The sequence below is a fragment of the Malaclemys terrapin genome, chromosome 1, assembly GCF_027887155.1.
Source record: "Malaclemys terrapin pileata isolate rMalTer1 chromosome 1, rMalTer1.hap1, whole genome shotgun sequence".
Classification (NCBI taxonomy): domain Eukaryota; kingdom Metazoa; phylum Chordata; order Testudines; family Emydidae; genus Malaclemys; species Malaclemys terrapin.
In genome coordinates this window covers 23,935,877-23,957,533 of record NC_071505.1, presented here as the reverse complement: position 1 = coordinate 23,957,533, position 21,657 = coordinate 23,935,877, and the positions used below count along the sequence as shown (strand labels likewise).

At 41.6% G+C, this 21,657-nt stretch overlaps 1 protein-coding gene across 6 annotated transcripts in view; it reads left to right on the top strand.

The window, feature by feature from the left end:
- Window positions 1-21,657, top strand: part of PHTF2 (putative homeodomain transcription factor 2) — a 150,872-nt gene that overhangs the window by 68,484 nt on the left and 60,731 nt on the right. For 4 of the 6 annotated variants that reach the window (XM_054017586.1, XM_054017583.1, XM_054017575.1 and 1 more), the window contains 4 exons: window positions 9,001-9,070; window positions 13,688-13,846; window positions 17,169-17,334; window positions 18,034-18,198. In XM_054017586.1, the coding sequence (XP_053873561.1) occupies window positions 9,001-9,070; window positions 13,688-13,846; window positions 17,169-17,334; window positions 18,034-18,198 (560 nt within the window). Of the gene's footprint in view, window positions 1-9,000; window positions 9,071-13,687; window positions 13,847-17,168; window positions 17,335-18,033; window positions 18,199-21,657 lie in introns of those variants that run through there. The other 2 variants (XM_054017597.1, XM_054017592.1) reach the window with 2 other exon arrangements.

Here is a 21,657-nt window from a genome sequence, read left to right as displayed (position 1 = left end):
GCCTGTTGTAAAACTAGGCAACTATCTAGGTGAGTTAATGTACCCTATGGAAAACCTCTGCATATCCCAGGAGTACACGTACCCCTGGTTTAGAACCACTGCTTTATAGTAGTATGGGGGGAGGGATAGCTCAGTGGTTTGAGCATTGGTCTGCTAAACCCAGGGTTGTGAGTTCAGTCCTTGAGGGGGCCACTTAGGGATCTGGGGCAAAAATCAGTACTTGGTCCTGCTAGTGAAGGCAGGGGGTTGGACTCGATGACCTTTCAGGGTCCCTTCCAATTCTATGAGATAAGTATACCTCCATATTATATTATTATTATATTATAGCACCTTTCACATGGGGACTTCTCTTGATTTGGCAACACATAGAAGTGTGTCCATATGTTACAGATATATGGCTCTAAAAGGATGGAGGATGTCTGAGTGTTAGGTCTTCTGGCTCATCAGAAGACCTGTGTCTCATACAGACATTGTCTAATACAGACTAATGTTTGTTCAAATTGTAAAGATTGGTGGAATGGCAGGACTTCAGAAGCATTCAACACAATAACTACCTATAATCTCAAATCCGAACAGTGGGCACAGTACTTATTAATTGAAGTGTTATTTCAATGAAAACCAACAATAATTACCTCTGCAGTAGTATAACAATCATATACATAAGAAATTGAAATAATCTGTTTCATATGCATTATGTTCTTTTGAAAACATGCTACATGCCTATCAGAGATAGCTCTTGGTTGGGCAGTTCTATTTTACCATAATTAAGCAATTATACATGAGTGGTTAAATTAATGCTGTTCACTATCACATTTATATTGTGAGAGTTTAGTATAGTTGCACTTCAAGTAACGTGCTTTTATTACAATAGGCAGCTGGGGCTTTACACAGCGTCAGTCCTACTCTACTGCACTGTTATAAAAACTTGCGTAAACATACAAATTCCATAATTTATGTACCTTGAAAATTTTCATGATTGATCAATTATTTCTCAGGTTTCCATGTTAAAAATAAGTTCTAGTTTACAGTAAATGTTAACTAAAAATGTGCAACTAAGTTCTTTATAGTATGCATTTGCATTCTTGCTTAATTCTGTTCACACTTTTTTTCTTTTCTGTTGCATTTTATTTCTAAAGATAAAACCTTATGAAAAGAAATTTAAGGCCAAGGCTTTCCAAAATAACTAGTAGTTTTGGATGCTTTGATTTTTGGGTACCAACTTGAGACTTCTTAAAGGGTCCTGATTTTCTGAGGTCTAGCACAAGCACTTTTTGAAAATTTGGCTCCATTGCAGTTTGGGCATCTACTATCACTAGTCAGTTTTTAATATATTGGGCTAAAATACTGCATAAACTTGATACATGCATTCTTTTGGTGTGTTTTACCTACTTGGTACATATTTTTATACAGTTTGACTGAAATAGAGATAATATTCTAAATGAACAAATAACACAAAACATACCAGCTTTGAAGTTTCTAAAGAGTAAACATACACTATAACCGCTTGCAGATAGATTCTGAAAGGAACAAGGACCAAGATTTTAGAAAATGATTAGTAATTTTATGTGCCTCAGTTTTTTGAGATATCAACCTGAAACACCCTAAAATGGCCTGATTTTCAGAAAGTGATGAGCACTCAAGCTGTAGAAAATCTGGCTCCTTTAGTGTGTCTCATATTGAGCCCCCAAAACTGAGGCACCCAAAATGACCTAGTCACTTTCTGGAAACTTGGCAAGACTAAATGTGGTGTCATAGAAAATCAGGGTTGGAAGGGACCTCAGGAGGTCATCTAGTCCAACCCCCTGCTCAAAGCAGGACCAATCCCCAACTAAATCATCCCAGCCAGGGCTTTGTCAATCCTGACCACCACCTCCCTAGGTAACCCATTCCAGTGCTTCACCAGCCTCCTAGTGAAAAAGTTTTTCCTAATATCCAACCTAAACCTCCCCCATGCAACTTGAGACCATTACTCCTTGTTCTGTCATGTGGTACCACTGAGAACAGTCTAGATCCATCCTCTTTGGAACCCCCTTTCAGGTAGTTGAAAGCAGCTATCAAATCTCCAGATGAGGCCTCACCAATGTCGAATAGAGGGGAATGATCACGTCCCTCGATTTGCTGGCAATGCCCCTACTTATACAGCCCAAAATGCCGTTAACCTTCTTGGCAACAAGGGCACACTGTTGACTCATATCCAGCTTCTCGTCCACTGTAACCCCTAGGTCCTTTTCTGCAGAACTGCTGCCTAGCCATTCAGTCCATAGTCTGTAGCAGTGCATGGGATTTTTCTGTCCTAAGTGCAGGACTCTGCACTTGTTCTTGTTGAACCTCATAAGATTTATTTTGGCCCAGTCCTCTAATGTCATGGCTGGGTATTCACTAATGTTAGTTTCCACGTGAATGTTGCCAAGTATTTTATTTCTCTCATATTTGAGCTGTTGCATTTTGTCATTTTCAATATAACAAGTTCTAACTCTGTGCTATTAAAAATATTAATTAAAATGTATTTGCAACATTAATGGGATTACACAGGCTTATTTGGCAGCTAGGAATCTGCTCTGCCTATCAGTGTGGAACCCCTCCTTCCTGCAACAACCTGCGTTCTCAAGATTTCCTTTAGTGCTGACATCAGTGCTCATCCCAATGCCGGCATCGATATTGGCCTCAGTACCCTCAACTCTCACAGTGCTGCATAGACTTCTAGATTGCCTGGCGCCCTTACCAGCACTGCATGGCCTCTGCCTAAAGAATACTCCTATTCTTCTGACTCCAGAGCAGTGAGAGGCTTCTCTGGGTAGATTGCAAAGGTCAAGATCTTTGCCTTCTTCAGCTCGGGAAAGGCACTTTCCTCATTATTAGGTCCTTTTTTAGCCCAAGTCACAGACCGGGACTTCATTGTGCTAGGTGTCGTACGAACATAGAACAGAAAGATAAGATCCTGGGTCAGGGACCATAATCTGAGTAAGATGAGACGACAGATGGGAGAGTACCAAGTAAACAATGAGACAATATTCGTTCAGTCATAGCTAGTAGTCTCAGCACACTAGCAACCTAACCATTGAAGAGGGATTTGAAGGTGGATAAATGAGGTAGCTTTACGTATATTTACAGAGTGTCCTCCAAGTGTGCAGGACAGGATGGGAGAAAGCATGAAGATATTTGTTAGAAATTTTAACAAATGCGCAGTGGAGGGTGGCTTTGTTGGCCAATTAGAGGAGAGAATTGACAGCTTGATAACTAACAAGATGATAGGTTGGGTGAGGATTGACTGTGAAGGGCCTTGAAAGTGAATACGTGCACATTGTTTTTGATAGAGAAGTGAAGAGACAGTGGAGGGGTTCAAAGAGAAGGGTGGCATGGGCAAAGTCACAGTCTCTGAAAATGATCTTTCTGGCAGCATTCTGAATGGATGTGAGTGGAGCAAGACTGCATTTGTCAGGGTCAGAGAAAAAGATGTTGAAGTAATCCGGTTGTGAGGTAATGAATCTGGATGAGGGTTTTAGCTGTGGGGATGGATAGGAAAGTCTGTGTTAGAAATGTTATGCAGAAAAAATATCAGCAAGATTTAGATAAAGCCTGAATGTGAGGACTTAGAGAGGGGTCAAAGTTGATAGTGGTACCCAGGTTATAGGCCTAAGTACAGCAGGATGGTGGTGGTGTCTAGTGATCAAAAAAGGAGGTAGTGGGGATGGTGTGGGAGGCAAGATTAAGAGTTCTGTTTTAGCTATCAACTCAAGCTTAAATGGTGGTAGACATCCATACGGAGATGTGGAAGAGATGGGCTGAGATTTTAGCTTGGACAGGAGGAGAGAGGTAGATCTGTGAGTTGTGAGCATAGAGTTAGCAGTTGAATTTGTTTGCAGATGAGATTACCCAGAGAGAAGATGTAGAGGGAGAAGAAAAGAGGACTAAGGATGAGCCTGTGGGTCTGGATCATCAGTCTCTTAGAGCTTAGGAACTATTTCTTCGAGTGCTTGCTCATGTCGACTCTATTCTAGGTGTGTGTGCACCCACATGCACAGTCAGCAGAGATTTTTTTGCCTTAGTGGTATCTGTAGGGTCGGCTGTAGCGCCCCCTTGAGTGCTGCGCTCGCGCATTGGCATATTAGATGCTGCCAACCCTACGCCCTCTCCGTTCCTTCTTACTACCCGTGGCAGTTGATCGGAGCTCCTTGTCTTGCATCACAAGAGCATTAGCAGTTCTTCACAGCCCATTGTCTGTCTCCTTCGTATATAGTTTGTAGGTTCCTAGTTAGCCATTAAGTGTTAGGTTAGTTGGTAGTTAGAGTACCAGCTGCGATTTCACCCCAGAGCAGAGCATGCCCCAATCTCCTGGCTTCAAACCATACTCGTCCTGCAACAGGCCGATGCCTATTAGTGACCCCTACAACAGTTGTTTGAAGTGTTTAGGGGAATCCCATAGAAAGGACAAGTTCAGAATCTGTAAAAACTTTTGTCCCAGAACACACAGAGTGGGATAGCTGCTTGAGAGCCCTCTTCATGGAGACTGAGCTTCGTCCTGTGTTGGAGTCCTCCTGCTCGGATCCCACACTGAGCACCTTGACATCAGTGCGTAACGCACCGCCAGCATCGGACTCTGCCCGGCACCGTGCCCCTCGCCGGTGCTGAAGAAGCGACAAAAGAAGAAAAGCCCCCCGGCACTGGAAGGTAAAGAGGCCTTGGGCAAAGGCCCTATGTCAGGCCATGTGCCCGCCTCAAGATATCATGGGGGTACCACTGAGGTTGAACCCCCTCAGCCAGCGATCCGCCTCCAACTCCCGGGAGTGGCAGGGGACTCTGGCTTCTCCTTGGGCCCTGGTTGCCCAAGCGGCCCCAGCAGCTAAAGAGCAAGCTGGCCGACAGGCACTGCAGACACCGCACCAGGCGCCAGACTCTGCTAAGGTCCCAACTCATAAGGGCAAGCCGATCAAGAGACTGCCCCATAGGGCAGTGGAGCACCTTTGGTCCCTGGAACGAAGGAGTAGATCCTCATCTCTGGGGCCTAGAACTCCAGCACCGCATCCCTGGTCTCCAGTCAGAAGACCCAGGTCCCCGACGCTGCGCCCTCCCCCTACAAGACATGGGACACCAGAGTCAAGGCACCAGTCCCTGTACCACCAGTACCGACGAGTTTCCTGTCAAAGATTGCCACGGCGCAGGTCACCCTCTCCCAGACGGTCTCCCAGACTTGGGTCCCCTACTGGGGCGGGATCGCCTCTATTGCAGCACCAGTCTCCACCCCCCCAACCCCCTCGGTACCACTCATCGGCAGGCACCGATCATCACCAGGATCAGTTGGCAGACTCAGGCCTTGACAGCTCCGCCCCGGTTGCTGGAAGTTCAGTGGTTGGACTCGGACCGGGTGTTCAGCCCCTCGCCAAGGAGGGGTGATTCACCGCCGACCTGTGAAGCTGGTGTGGCAGCTGCAGCGATGGCATGGCAGGAGGAACAATGGCCCACTCAATGGTCATACTGGAACCTTTGGGGCATGCCCGTTATGCCGGTCCCATATTCCCACCAGTTGTCCCTGGATGCCTCGGACTAACCACCCCCAGCACCGCCAGCACTGGAGTTGGAACACGGTACTAAATTCAACGTGGGGACAGCACATCAGACTCAGCACCTAAGTTGAAAGTTGCAGATTTTGTGCCATAGAAATGAAAATATAATGTAGCTTATTCTTTATAAAGTGTATCTAAGATGCCTATTAGAATGTTTAATTATGAAGATGGTGCTATATTTTAAGAGACCTCACAGTATAAATTTAAAATAATCTAGGAATATAACCCAGGAGATCCCTTCCAGGTCCAGTACACTGTTGTTGCAAACAGCCCCATTATATAATTCTGTAAATGATTATATCAAGCCCCAATTTAAAAGTAGTTAGGTTTCTCCCCTGTGCCCCCAACCCCACCCTCCAGTCCTACTTGAAGGCTGTTGCAGAACTTCACTCTTCTAGTCAGAAACCTGCTAACTTTATTCATAGCCTGTTTATACACATTTGTTCATGTGGCCAACATTGTCCTCAAGCTTAAATAGCTCTTCTCCCTCTCTGATGTTTACTCCGTGACATATTTATAGAGAGCAACCATATCCCCGCTGTGTTCTTTTTGCTAGACTAAACAAGCCAAGCCTTTTAAGTTTCCTCTTGTAAAGTAGGCTCTCCAAGTCATTTTAGTAGCCCTTCTCTGTACTTCTTCCAATATGAATTCTTTCTTGAACATGGGTAACTAGAATTGTATACACTATATCAAATGAGATCTTATCAGTATCTCGTACAAGGGTATTAATACTTCCCTATCTCTGCTGGAAATACCTTGCTTCATACATGCTAGGCAAACACTTTTCTTTTTCACAGCTGCATCATTTTGATGGCTTAGTCATCCTGTGATAGACTAATACATCCAGGTCTTTCTATCCCTCTGTCATTATACTCGCTCCCATTAGCATCCTGCCTTTGCCCCCATGGTCTGCATCATCACTGTTATTGAAAACTGGGACAACATATTCATTTAGTTTGTGAGCCATACCTAGATTGTTTAATCTCTACCCCACTGGTTTTCAACTTGTGGTCCACAGACCCCTGGTGGTCTGTAGACTGGCTAAGATTTCCAAAGGGGTTTCCAACTCCATTTGAAATATTTTAGGGGTTCACAAATGAAAAAAGTTTGAAAACCACTGCTCTACCCCATAGCAACCCTACTTCTTTTCTAGTTCTCTTTTTATTTATATTGGTAAAAAAACATTTTACTATTAGTTTTAATTTCTTTTGCAAGGCTGAAGTAAGGCTTGCCTTCAGCTCATTAAACTACTATGAGGCTTAAACAGGATTTCCTGTTGATAGAGATATCAGTTTTGGAAGAAGCAACAGAGGGTCCTGTGGCATGGATTCACACCACAATACAAAACTCTCCCCCACTCCCATAAGTTATACATGTTTAAAATAATGTTTTTTTTGTGATAGATGAACTTCCTTTTACATTTGGAGCTGTCTTGCTTCAGATTTCACAGTGATCTACAGCAAATTTTGTAACTATTAAGATTCCCATTTCTCATTATGGAGACTTATTTTTTTTGTTCAGCATAACATATCTCAATAATCAGACTGATGTGCAGACTGAAGGAAGACTTTTACACATCATGTTTACAAGACTTATCTGACAGTGTTTTAATTTTTACATGCAGCTAGTTTATCCATATTTGCTGTCTTGTAATATATTTAACTTGGTATAACCATGTTTAGTTGTGCTCTATGGTATGTTGCTTTGTTTTGATTAATTTCTTCTGTTTGTCTCTCCAGCATTCTACACCTCTGATTTATCTGATCTAAATCTGTAGCAACAGCATTGTCTTGTTCAATATTACCAACATCATACCTGTTTGAGCATGCCAAACTGAAATTACTCATTTAAATTAAATGGAGAAAATTACATGCATTCATGCATCTACTTGTCATAAGATGAATTTGCCAGTTCTGGCATTACAGTAATATGACTAATTATCACTAACATTTGTTTGCTTCTGCCATAGGTATAGTGTGACTTTAGGTAAGTCTACACTGCAACAAAAGACTCTTGGCACTGCTGTAACTGGCCTGAGCCAGTTGACTCAGGCTCGCGGGGCTAAAAATTGCAGTGCAGATGATAAGGTGTTGGTTGGAGCCTGAGCTCTGACACACCATTAGGGAGGAGGGTCTAAGAGCTTGGGCTCCAGCCTGAGCCCAGATGTCTGTGCTGCAATTTTTTGCCTCACAGCCCAAGTCCTGTGAACCTAAGTCAATTGACCTGGGCTCTGAAACGGAGTGCTGCGGATTTTTTATTGCAGTGTAGATATACCCTTTAACTCATAACTTAGTAAGTTTGTATTCCTAATTTTATGAATGAAATTGACATTCTTGAAAATAAATACTTAAATGTTTTACAAAGGCAACTGCAGTTTATGCATCAGTTTAAAAAATATTACAGAAGGATAAGGTTCAACCATCCCTGATAGTAATTCCACACCACTAACCTGCTTTTGAGAACAACATATTAACTTTCAATCCCTAAAAACTGTACTCTATAGAGTCCATATCCCCATAATGTGGCCAGTGTAATTGACGTCAAATTTCAGAAACCAAATGAACCATAATTAAGGCTATGTTTTAGTCACAGGTATTTTTAGTAAGTCATAGGTCACAGACAGTAAACAGAAATTCGCAGCCTGTGACCTGTCCATGACTTTTACTATATACTCCTGCCTAAAACTTGGGGGTGGTGCTTGGGGAGGGGGGGGGGTGCAGTGGGTGCTAGGGGGCGGACGCCATGGGTGCTTGGGGGGGGGGGGGGAGAATTGCAGCCTGGGAGGTGCTGGGGGGGGTGGTTGGTGGGGCTGGGGCAGATTCCCTACCCAGCCCCAAGCTCCATCTGCTGCCTCTGATCCACCCTAAGCTCAGGTCCTGCAGCTCCCATTGGCTGGGAACTGTGCCAATGGGAGCTGCGGGGGCAGTGCTTGCGGGCGGAGGCAGCATGTGGAGCTAGAAGCTGAGGGAGGGGATTTCCTGTTGCCCTAGTGTATATAGATTGCGATTAAAGAGAAAAAGGGTGTAGTGTTTTAAATAAGGAAAATGACAGTAAACCACAATCCAAGTATATTACTAACTCTGGCAAATGTGTGTATAGTATGTTGCATTATCATAGTCAATAAGAATTTTTAGGCACTTCTGAAAATCTCACCCTAAAGGGGCAGTAATTGATTAGTTTTCATTACATTATCCTATTTGTTGAAATTTTTTTTACCCCATCTTGGCTTTACTTTAACACATTGTTTGTATTTAATACCAGGTACATTGTTCTTTGGAACACTTGTTACTTTAGATTTCAAATTTGTGAATTTAGCATTTTCTTACACTTTTTTTTTTTTGAAAACATTTAAGACAGTTACTGACCCCCATTCTTATTTTTAGCTAATGTATATCTTCGGTTGTAGTGTTTAGATTCCAATATTTTTTGCATATTACAGGGTCTGAGGAACAAGCCAAAGAAAACTGGACACGTGAAGCCAGACCTCATAGATGTCGATCTTGTAAGAGGTAAGGCTTGAGCTAGTAAATGCTGAATTTGTCAGTAATTTGACCTTATGGGGACAGTTATAAAAATACTTGTCTTTATCCTGATAGCCTTGCAGCAGAAGAGTTGAGTATAACTATAAAAATGAGAAGAAACTCTACGGCTAAAGAAACCCCAGGAAACAGTTGTCTCCTATTTATGTCTAAATTTAAAATTAAATCAGTTTAGTTACTGTATGTAGTTGATCATGTAGATTTATTATAGCCATAGTCTTAAGAAAAAAGGAAACAATTGCTAATTGTTTTGTATCTGATAGTGTCCATTTTAAGAAACTTCAGAGGAAAGTTCAAGAAATCCTGATAAGGACACTTCAAGGAATAAGCTTGAGCATAGTCTGAGAAGGGGTTTATAGATGCTGTACATTTATTTCTTCCCTGTAAAATAGGTGTATCTGATCATACTTATTGGCTAATAACTCTTAGCCTCAGAGTACAAATCCTTGTCTTGATTGGCTGCTGCCTTTGGAACTCCTAATCTAAATGCATATACAGACATGTGCATATCACCCTGTCACTTACCAGCCTCACTCTGCTTTCAGAATCTCTGTTGCTCCTTGACCCAGTGAAGGTTTACATTCCACCCCAATAAGTAACTTTTACTATATTTTTAGCTTCCCTTTTCCCCTCTTTTCACACCAATGCCTCCTTTCATCTTCCTCTCTTTCAACTCCCTCTTAAATCAGGAGCTGGCAGCAAAATGAGGCCAATCCCTACGTGACACAACAGGAGCTCTGAGGAGTTTTGAAAACTGAGCTGTGACCCTGAGAAGTGCCTGTGTTCCCATTTCAGACTAGCTCAATTGATGAAGGGCTGCTCCCATTCACTTTTAAAAAGGATAAGATGGAGTACAAAGTAAAGGAGCAACAAAAAATAAACACAAGTCAGTTTTAAAAAAGACTAATGGTTTTGGGAACAAAGAAAGGGAGAGAAGGTGGAGACCATTTCAGTATAGCATGAATATTTTCTGCTAACTCAGTAATAACCATATCCTTGGGTGAATAAACCCGGAGATCTAAGAATTATTGTTAGCTTATAATACCCTGCGGTTATTTTAAGTGAAACATGAAATGCAATGTTTATTTGGCAATATAAAGCTGAAGGACCAGATCTACTGGTATTTTGTTAAGTATTTGAAAGTGCAATCTACAGAGGAGTAGTTCTTCCCAGGAATATGAGTGGCTAGCACTGCAGAGCTATTTATTTATTTTGTTTGTATTATTGTTCCATCTAGGAGCACTAGTCTTGGACCAGGACCCCATTGTGTTAGGCACTGTGGAAATATCCATAGATTATGAGCAGAATGGAAACAATTCAAGGTCATAGTATTGTATAGAATTCAAGGTCATAGTATTGCCCTTCATAGGTTAGTCCCTAAGTACTGAAGCAATCACCTCTGACCTTATGCCTCTGCTCCACAATTAAAATCAGGCAGGGCATGCTCACTCTCCAACTGGGTCAGGGACAGGAGTGTCTCAGTAGAGGCTGTGGAGCTCTCTTCAAAACAAGTCTTAGACTGTCTTTGATGCAGTGCAGGTCCCATTTATTTTTGTCAGGCCTATCCTTTTAGAACCGTCATCCTTTTCTTCTGTTCTCTTATATGTTGTTGCCTCCTTTTCATCCGTAGGGATTGTGTTAACTGGGAATTGATCTCTCATTTGTTAGTGACTTGCCTGAATGGTGGTGGGTTTTGCCCTGTACCAGATCCTTTGGTTGGATCTGTCTGTCTAGAGATCAGTGTTTTTATTTTTGTTTTAGATTAGTTTTACTGTACAGCTCTTCATGCTTTTCAGTAGATGTCTTTTATAAATAGGTTTGCATTAAATTCATTATACACCTCTACCTTGATATAATTCTGTCCTCGGGAGCCAAAAAATCTTAACTGCGTTATAGGTGAAAACGCGTTATATCGAACTTGCTTTGATCCACCAGAGTGTGCAACCCTGCCCCCCAGAGCATTGCTTTACCGCGTTCTATCCGAATTCGTGTTATATCGGGGTAGAGGTGTAATTAAGAACAGGAATCAGTTAAATTTTCACCTTTTCATTCTATGTTTATACAGCAACTAGTATAATAGGGTCTTGGCCCATGACTAGGGGGCATAAGTGTTAAAGTAACAGTTTATACATAATTTTTTTGTGAACAAAAATCGGTTTAAAAGCACTGTAACTATAAGAAGATATGGGATTTATGGTCATAATATCTACAAATGTCCATTGCTTCAGAAGTTGGAGTATAGGCTAGTTTTAGAAACATCTAAAATGTATTACTCTGTTATGCTTGGGAGGCTTTATCATCTGTAGACCTATGAAACAAGGCAGGACTTCTCTGCAGCTTGTTACAGACTAACTGTTACGTTCTTTTGGATAGGTTTATTGTCCAAACTTAAAACAAACAAATAAATTTCTCAGCTCACCCTTTACATATTGGGCTCTTGCGGTCTCTTCTCCCAAACTCTGGCTGTCCTGCAGCTTCCTAGCTTTCTCTGTCAGTTCTGCCTCACTGGGTCTTTCTCTTACCCTTTATAGCCCCAGGTCACATAATGCCTTTATAGCCCCAGCCCCACCTCCTTAATTGGCTCAACTGGGAGCACATGTTCTGGCACAGGGAGGCGGGACCTACTTCAGTTACAGGGGCTAGCCACCCTGTGACATACCTGTCCCTTTAAAAAAACAAAAAAAGCCAAACGACTAAAACCCTGCCTCTTTCACAGATAGGCTTTTTTTCTGACTTGAGGCCCCTTCCAGACTTCTTCCATCCACAAACCAAAAAGTGCAGGGGCCTGGTGGCCCCTGTGCAGCCTCCTGTTTTGGGCTATATGAGAGCTTTCCTGAGACTATTTTGTGACCCTGTTGGGTCACTCTTAACTCTGCCATATCATTCAGGCTGCTCATTTCCTTCAGCCACAGAGAAGGCTTCTGCCCATTTGACTTCCTCCCACACTGAGTTAGGCTGGCATTGCCTAGCTCAGCTCCCTTGAGTAGGACCTTTTAAAAATTGTTCCAGGATGATTTGGTCCATGATTTTCTCCGTTGAACTCGTCTCTGGGCATAGCCACCAAGCCATGAGGTCCTGTAATCTTTGACCGCTATGTGTGGTCATGGCCCCCATGGAAATGGTTCAGCCCAAAACCGGTGCTATACACCTCTGAAGTCAGTCCTAGTCTATTTAAGATGGCAGCCTTCACCACAGGATAGGAGCCTGTCTGCTCGTTACTTACTGCTTGGTATGCTGCCTCTGCCTTGCCCATCAGGAACAGTGCTATGTAAATTGACTCCTTCCTGCCTGCTGCACTTGCCACTGTCTCCAAGGAAGGCCTGTGGGTCGTTCTCTGGCCCAAGCTTCACCAGGCCAGGGACTAGCTGATCTGAGCTTCCCTCTCCATCACCAAGCAGGTTCCCCTGGGTCTCTTGACCTAACTGCTTCTGTAGACATTCCTGTTGCTGGAAGGGGGGGCCTCTAGCCAGTGTTTTTGAGCAGCAAGTTGTGCCTCTGTTGCTTCTGTAGCCTGTTCGTCAACTGTAGGAGCATAGCCTCTGTCTTTGCTGTTCCTGTTGCTGCTGTAGTGCAGCTGTCTGGTGTTGCTGTGCTATAACCAATAGATGTATCATCTCCTCCATCTTCCTTAATCAGCCAAACTAGGTGGGCTCAGTCAATGCTTGGGCTTTCCCTTTTTTCTTGGCACCAGTAATTCTCCCCTCTCTCCCCTTGTACCAGGGGCCGATATCAGTGCTAGCCTTCTCTTCCATATGTCAAAGAGGTCTTCTCCCCAACTTGTTATGGTCTCATTGCCACACCCACAGTCTCTCTTAGGCAGGTTTATTATCTAAACTTACACAAACAGTTCTGCAGCTGACCGTTTACATTTTAGGCTCTCACTTCTTCCCTTCCCAGTTCCTCTTCCTAGCTCTCTCTCAGCCATTTCTGCCTCATTGGCTCTCTGTCTGACCTTTGTAACTGCAGGTGCAGCCCTGCCCCCTTAATTAGCCCAACTGGGAGCACCTGTTTTGGCATAGGTGAGAAAATTGCATTCCTATGTTGCCTGTATAGTCTAGCACATTTATTACCAGAAGTTTCCAAATGTGTGTGTTTGCCAATTAAGAATGAGCAGCATCCACTTTTCTTCTGGACCCCATTGGTTGCTAGTGTATTTAACAGTATCCATAAAATGTATCTTTAGCCAACTCTATGTAAATCTTAAATTCCTGGTCATTTGACTATTTGTAATGTGTTTTAGGTAACTCAGAAAAACTGAAGTTATGCATAACACAGTAAAGAGTACCTAACTTTATTCTAATATAGCAAAATAAAATCATGCAGTAAAAAATAAACTTTCACTTTTCAACAAAAATCCTTAATGGTTGCTTGCTTTATTCAATGAGGTACCTGGAGGTGGATTTGAACTTTTGAATCCTGCAGCAGGTTGCCTTTACACCACCTGGGCGGTGCATGTGTATATATGTATGTACCATATGGATGCATTAATACACAAGACAGCATTGTGATTATATTGTACTAAAATGGTAACCAGAACTTTATTAGATAAGTGTTTTTAAGAATAACATTTGTTGCCTTTAATTTTAGGATCTGCCTTTGCTAAAGCAAAACCTGAAAGTCCTTGGACCTCTCTGACCCGAAAAGGAATTGTTCGAGTAGTTTTCTTTCCATTTTTCTGCAGGTGGTGGTTACAAGTGACATCAAACGTCATCTTTTTCTGGCTGCTTGTTCTTTACCTTCTACAAGGTATAATTGGATAAAAAGATAATATAAAAGCAAACATTTGTTTTTAACAATCTTGAAAATATTGTATCTTGTCAAGTTCACTTAGTACTGACAAGATCCAGTATTTTCAAAATGCTGAGCGGTCCTAATAATGCACTTTTAACTTACACAGCTTACTTCAGATAAAGGCTACTTTCCTAGGACCCCCTCATAAGTCCTGGCAAAAGCGGGGGAAGAGAACATAGATGGCAGCACACAGCATTGTGGCCAGTAGGCATCGGAGAGAGGCTTCAAGGCTTTCTAAATTACACAGGGGGGCATGGAACAATCCAGGATTGGGAGGGTTTAATTGTAGCTTAAAGCCACTTTAGCACCCCTTCCACTTGAACAGTGAAATCTGTGCTGTGCTTCCATCCTCTCTATGATGAATATGAATATTAAGAGTTTTCTGAACATCCAGGGAATACCAGAATACCCTGAGGAAAATAACCTTGTTAGCACCCTTCCAGTAGCTCTTCTGATCAACTATTTTCTCCACTGTTTTTCTCTGCTGCCCAAACTTCTAGCTCCACTTCCCAGTAATACTTCCTTTTGCTTGTCTTTATATATACCCTGTTTCTAAGTGTATTTAAAATCCATAATTGGTGTTGCATTTAGGATCTATAATTAGCTGTGCATTCTGGGTATATTTTAAATCACTGGGGAGATTTTACTCTGGGTAGATGCAGTCTGTGGATAGTTGGGTATATTTTTTCATGTAATATGTTCACCAACCTAAAATCAGATTAAAAGTATGTTAACATACAAAGAATGTAAAAACATGCAAATATGTGTCCCAACAAATATCCACAAATGGACCTTCCTTTTTTAAACTATTGAATAAATATATATACATTTAATTTAGAAGAATTTACTATGGTATAATGCTTGTTACTTTAAAATGAATCTTTGAAACAAGGTCAAAGATTGAAGACCTTGCATTTGAAGGGGATGGACTTTTTAGTTCTAAAACAAATGAAGTCTTACAGAAAATGAGAGACAAGATCAACAGCTATACATCAGGGTTTCTTGCAACCTTTTAAGAGGAAAATTCCTATACCTACCTTCAAATAGCAAAGGCAACATTGTCCATCTTATTCTTCATCTTTATATTTCAACAAAGGCAGACAACACTACCAGCGGCAACAATGGCAATCACTGCTTCTTGGTAGCAATATAAAAGATGTCCCTTTAAATCCATGATGAGACAAAGGAATTTGTCCTCCATTCTGTACCTGCAGTTAGAGTGCAGGTGTGGCATGAAGTTCAAGAGCAACAAAACAACCTTGAATTCAGTTCCCCTAACAATTGGAGACCCTTTGACATGTTTAAAGCAAGTGGCAAAAGACTCTGTAGACAGATGGTTTTGATTATTATAAAAGGACAATTTGAAATCTTCCCTCCAGATCAACTTCCCCTCCCTCTCTCTTCATGGATCCCTCTCACAAGTTGGTGTTAAGAATAGAAATCTCCACTTTATTAATGGAGGGAGCAGTAGAGGAGGTTCAGGAAAATCTCAAAAATTGGGGTTCCTACTCCCACTATTTCCTAATTCCAAAGAAAGATGGAGGTCTTCGTTCCATCCTGGATCCAGGGCTGACCAGATGCATCCAAAAGTTCTTCTTTGAGTAGTGTCCCTATGGGTGCGCCACTGTAGGTGTATCTGTGCCCCTGTGCCTCTAATTGGAGATTTTTAACAAGAGGTCTCTGGAATCACCAGGAGTCTTGCCTTCATATCAGTGTTCTGGAGTTAAGAGCAGTTTGTTGGCACTCAGATCATTCCTCTCTCTGGTCAGATCATTCAGTACTCCAGTGCAAAGATGAGTGGTTCAGGTAGCCACAGACAATAGAACAGTAGCTCTGCATGTGACAGGGTCTCTCAGTGAGTCAGTGGACCAGCTACATAGAGACTTTTCCCAGATGCACAAATGGTACTTTGTGGCTTCATAGCTACTTTGGGGTACTTTGGTACTTCAGATAAAGATCTAGTTACCAAAAGACTTGAACAAAAAGAAGGGCACTTGGTGTTAAGAGCAGGAGCCAGATGCTCACTCTCTGATACAGGCCTCCTAAATTGGGGTACAGATCTGATGTATGCTTTCCCACCATTCCTTCTAATGTGGAAGATTGTGAAGATGATCAGCCAGGATGATACTTATTGCCCCAGCATGGCCAAGATAGCAGTGTTACATGGACTTGTGCCTTCTTTCCAAAGGGAATTACAGACACTTACTTGTGTCATAGCAGCAAGGGAAAGTGTACTATCCAGATCTGCTTTCGTTGCATCTGACAATGTGGGGGATAGGACTCTGGCAGAATTAGAGAAATCTTTCTCTGTAGATGTACAATATGTTTTACTTAACTCTAGAAGACAAGCAACTAGGAAATGTGATTTAAAATGAAAAAAATGTTCACTGTGGCTGTATGATCAGGGTTGATCCTGTGTCATCCCCTATTCAGTTGATATTTGCTGTTCCTAAATAAATCGGTTTGTTCATAACTTTCAGCACAGAGGCCAGTTTTAATAAATTATATATGAGCTTTATTCTGATTGTTGGATTCCATGAGTTCATGCACCTCAAGAATTTTCTTGGAAGCATGAACAATTCCTAGTTTAAAAGTTTCCACAGGTGACACATTTCTTGATGCATGAATATTCAGTTTATATAGGTTTCTTCTGACCAACTAAGAAATAGTTGCATCAGGACACTTTCCATGAAACAAGCTGACATTCTAGTTCAGAGGACTCGTGGTATTTGTGAGATATAATAAAAAATGTCCCATAATATCAAACACATTGATCCATTTTATTACAATTCCAAAACATATGTAAACATGCCATGCTGTGGTCTACATACAGATGAGGATAAATTTATAATAGATGTGACAGTATGAATAAGTGATACTGTCCTATAGTTGTTAGTAAATTTTTTTAATCTTCTAGTAATCCTATTTAAAGATTTCTTCCAATTATCCTCTGAGATCACCAGACCTGGAAATTGTTTCCATGTGTCTGGGTCAGAAATTACATCTATATTTGCAGCATATAATTAAGATATCAGAATGGGTGTGGTTCTACTTCTAAGATTAGAGTAGAATCTGCAACCTGTCATTTAGCAATGCAAGTTGTATCAGAGATCTATTTGGCTTGAGTGAGTTAGGTGAAGAGCAGTTAGGATGTGGAAAAGGATCTCTAGAGATGTGAATAGTTTTAATTTTGTGAAATATCCATGTTAGTTGACCAATAGAGCATTTCAAGACAATTCAGACATTGAATTGAATTTTTTTTCCCCTTTTTTTGCAGTTGCCGCAATAGTATTATTCTATACAGCAGCAAGCCCACATAACGTACCTCTGACTGAAGTAATTGGGCCAATATGGCTAATGTTGCTACTTGGAACTGTGCATTGTCAGATTGTTTCAACACGAACTCCTAAACCACCACCTAGCACAGGGGGTAAAAGAAGAAGGTACAGTCTATACTAAAATGTTTTCTATCAGTTAGGATCATGAGTACATGAAATTATTTTGGAATATACAATCTCTGAACCATTTTGCAAGGTTTTGTCTACAATAGCGTATGATATGCATTGTCTTGTAAGAAATTTGAGTACTGTGTATATGTTTACTAAACTTTAAAAGTGATTTAAAACATTTAGTCTTGTGATTTCACCTTTATTTGGCTATGTATTGAACCTTTTTGCAAATTGTGTGTCACTAAATATTGGTAGAGACTGTTCTGTAACTATGAATGTAAACTTATATTATTCAGTACTCAATACTGATCAATAATCTTCCTGTTGGAGGTCCAAATTAAAAGAAAAACAGTGCAACTGCAAACATGGGCCCCATCCTGCCAACACTTAAATTAATAGGGTTTACTACTATGAGTAATCCTGTTGAAATTGGTGGGACTACTCACAACTGCGGGTTTGAGCCTTTAGTGTTTAGTGAATTTACATTTTTGTCTAGAAGAAATTATATAATGAAAATGGACAGTTCTAATGTTCTGAATGTTTTATAATGTTTATTAATACAATGGTAAATTACTAGATTAAAATGTTTTAAAAAGTTTATTTTGCATGCTTACAAAAATTGTTGAACACATTATAGAGCTAATGGATTACATTTATAAAGATGCCTTCCAATTTTAATCTCTTCTGATAAAGGAAATTAAGGAAAGCAGCACATTTGGAAGTACATAGGGAAGGAGATGGCTCTAGTACCACAGATAACACACAGGAGGGAACAGTGCAGAGCTACAGTACAAGCACCCCTTACAGTATTGGCGCCGTCTTCAGAGATATCTGGCATGCTGCTTTCTTTTTATCAGGGTTTGTATTTATTTAAGGCTATGTATGTCGTAGATATGCACTATCCCTTTTCTGAAAAAATAATATTTGATCTATATTTCTATCAAATGTTTTTTTCTACCGAACAGAATGTTTTTCTGTTTTTCTAACATACTCTGAATTATTTGAGCTTGTGTGGACATTAGTCTTTATTTTGGCAAATTCCAGTGAAATAATCCATGTGACATACAAAATTAATGGCTTAATTTTACAAATGTGTTCGATGCTTGAGGGAGAAGTAGTATTTAAGGCAGAGGTGGGCAAACTATGGCCCACCATATCTATGGCCATATCCGATCCACGGGAGGCTAGCCCTCCCGGCCCCTCCCCTGCTGTCCCCCCTCCCCCACAGCCATGCAGGCAGTGCTCTGGGCAGCACGGCTGCAAGCTCCTGCTGGGCAGTGCGGCAGCGTGTGTAGCTCCGGTTGGGCGGCACAGCTGCCAGACATGCTGGTCTGAGCAGCATGGTAAGGGGGCTGGGAAGTTGGATAAGGGGCGGGGGGCCAAGGGGCAGTCAGGGAGCATGGGGTGGAGGCTTGGGGTGGGGGGTGGTCAGGGGATGGGGAACGGGGAGGGGGTGGGTAAGCGTGGGGTCCTGGGGGGCCTGTCAGGGGGGTAGGGGTGTGGATGGGGCCAGGGGATGACGAATGGGGGGGTTGAATAGGCGTGGGGTCCCGGGGGGCCTGTCAGGGAGTGGGGGTGTGGATAAGGGTTGGGGCAGTCAGGGGACTGGGAGCAGGGGGGTTGAATAGGGGGTGAGGTCCCAGTGGGCAGTTAGGGGAGGGGGGTCCTGAGAGAGGGCGGTTAGGGGACAAGGAGCGGGGGGGGTTGGTTGGGTCGGGGGTTCTGAGAGGGGCAGTCAGGGGGTGGGAAATGGGAGGGGGTAGATGGGGGTAGGGGCCAGGCTGTTTGGGGAGGCACAGCCTTCCCAGCCCTCCATACGGTTTTGCAACCTCAATGTGGCCCTCAGGCCAAAAAGTTTGCCCACCTCTGATATAAGGACTATCAAAGATAAGACACTTCAGTTTCTCTATTTTTAAATCCTGTCAGAGAATAACTTACTGGTGGCAATGGAATTCCATGACATGACAAATTTAAATGTATATATTTCTTTGCTCTAACTCTATGCCTGCGCGCACGCAAAAAAAAAAAAAAAAAAAAAAGGTCAAGGTGTCAAATACCCATAAGCTTTTATTGTTCAAGAAGGACAATAGAACACTTAAGGTAATGAAGTGCAACTTGCATATTTCTTTTTTTAAATTAAGCCTTTATACGATTGGAGGGAAAGTATAGTTATTGTGCCCTTCAGTAGCTTATTTCTTTTGCGAACAATGAATCTATCCAAACAATGGTCCTCCGGAAAACTTACGTAAAAACATTCAATAGCTCTCTAGAATCCAAATGCAAGTGCACTATACAGCTGCATTAAAAATTGGGAGGCATTTAGAAACTGTTCAAAATATTGTATGTAATCTAAGGTGATCTAAAATTGAGAAAAGGGATACTGCAATTTCCTACATGTATGTTTTCTATCGTGGCAGTCTCGTCTTAATATTACTACACGAACAATTTATATTTGTGATTGTGCTCTTAAACTCTGATAAAGTTTATTCGGTGTTCTAAAGTTAATTACCAGGAGCATCGTATTGAGCTGCAGGCTTTGATATTTTAAAGCACTGGCAATTCTGTCCCATCTTAATTTTATATACATTTTATTTACATTTTTCATTATATAAACTAAACTGGCTTTGCAAAGTACAAGTAATATCAAACGGGTGATCTTTTTGAGTAAGCTCACATCTCAGTGAATTGTTCTTCATGCAGTCTATTCCAGCGCATTTGGAGCTGATTGTGTAAAGTGCTGAATATCTTCTACTTTCATAGAAGTCAACTGCACTTAGCACCACACAGGATCAGGCCTGTGGCACTCCAAAATTTTACCTCACTTTCTGAAGGGTCAACGTCACATACACAATCTTTACAGTTAAGCAGGGCTGTGTCTCACTGTAGAGCTTATTTACATCATTTAATCAAATCTCAGGATTATAAGCAATGAGAAGAACTTGCTACACCCCACCCTGAAAGGCTAGAGCTTCTTTGACAGCCCATCTGAAGAAACTGCAAACTCAGATCTAACCTATGTCTCGTATGGCACATTGTATAGCACTATTACTAGGTCATTAGGAAGGCTCAAGTTGTCTTTGTCTACACTATGAGCTGGGGTCTGTGATTTCCTTGCTTGTGTACACATTAGCATTTGCTTTCATCAACCTAGCATGAGTGTAAATAGCAGCGTACCTGCGGTTGTATGGGTAGCAGTAGTGGAGGCAGGGCTGAGCTGTGCTTAGTGCATACTCACAGGCTTCAGGTGGTTTTGTACTCAGTTTAGCTTAATTCACTAAGAGAACTAAACTAAACCATATTAAGGCTACTTTAATTCTGAATAATAGTATCCACACAGGGATTTCATGCAGCTTAACAAAGCCACTTCAAATTCACACCATTCGTTAATTTGGATTCACTTTCCTGGATGTTTCCATGTAGACAAGCACTTAGTACTGTAGTTGAAGGCACATACAACATTTTGCTGTACATGATTACTTCCATTTTCCTTAGTCAGAAGGGTCTAATTGCAGTCAACACAGAGAATCATGGAAGCTAGCTGTGGTGAAGTTTTATGCTATTGCTCTACTACTGCTATGGAGCTACCAGTGCAGAAAATACTGCTTCTAGCATAGCCTTCGGTATGGAACAAATTGAACTGAATTTGATTTGTGACTTTTTTTCTGTCCCAAAGGAATTGTTAACATCATTGCCCAGATATTCGCCTGCATGATTCATTGTGTATAAACTGTTCAGTCAATCCCTTGCATTTTTCCTCTATAGAGGAAATATTTTACATGTGTTTTTTTCCCCGAACACTTAAACTATTGTATATAATAATGAGTGTTATGTGTGTATGATGGTGTAACCCACACACCTACTGGGTGTAGTGTTCTGTCTCATCTAGTGGCACTGAGACCACCTAGAGAGAGATTAATGAGTCTGCTCTACAGCCTTAGTTAACAGCCATAGGCTTTTGGTTCATGCACTAAGCTCCAGAGGTCCCAGGTTCGGTCCCACCCACTGACAACCGGGGTCTGTCAGGTTACAATGGCACCTAGGAGCTGGGATTTTTCAATGCTTTTTTTTTTTTTTTTTTTTTTTTTCATTTTAAAACCTTCATCTCTTTGTGTTAGTATTTTGAAAGAAATAAAATTAAGCAGTTTAACATATGTTGCCCAACAGTCTTGTCTTGCATCAGAGTTTAATTTCCAAAGATGACAACTATACTACTTTTAGAACAAAGTATCAGAAATGTCATTAAATGTATACAGTTTGGTCAAGAAGTGGGGCTGGCCACCAATCTAGTAGTTGTGCTGTGTATTTATACCAGGGGCT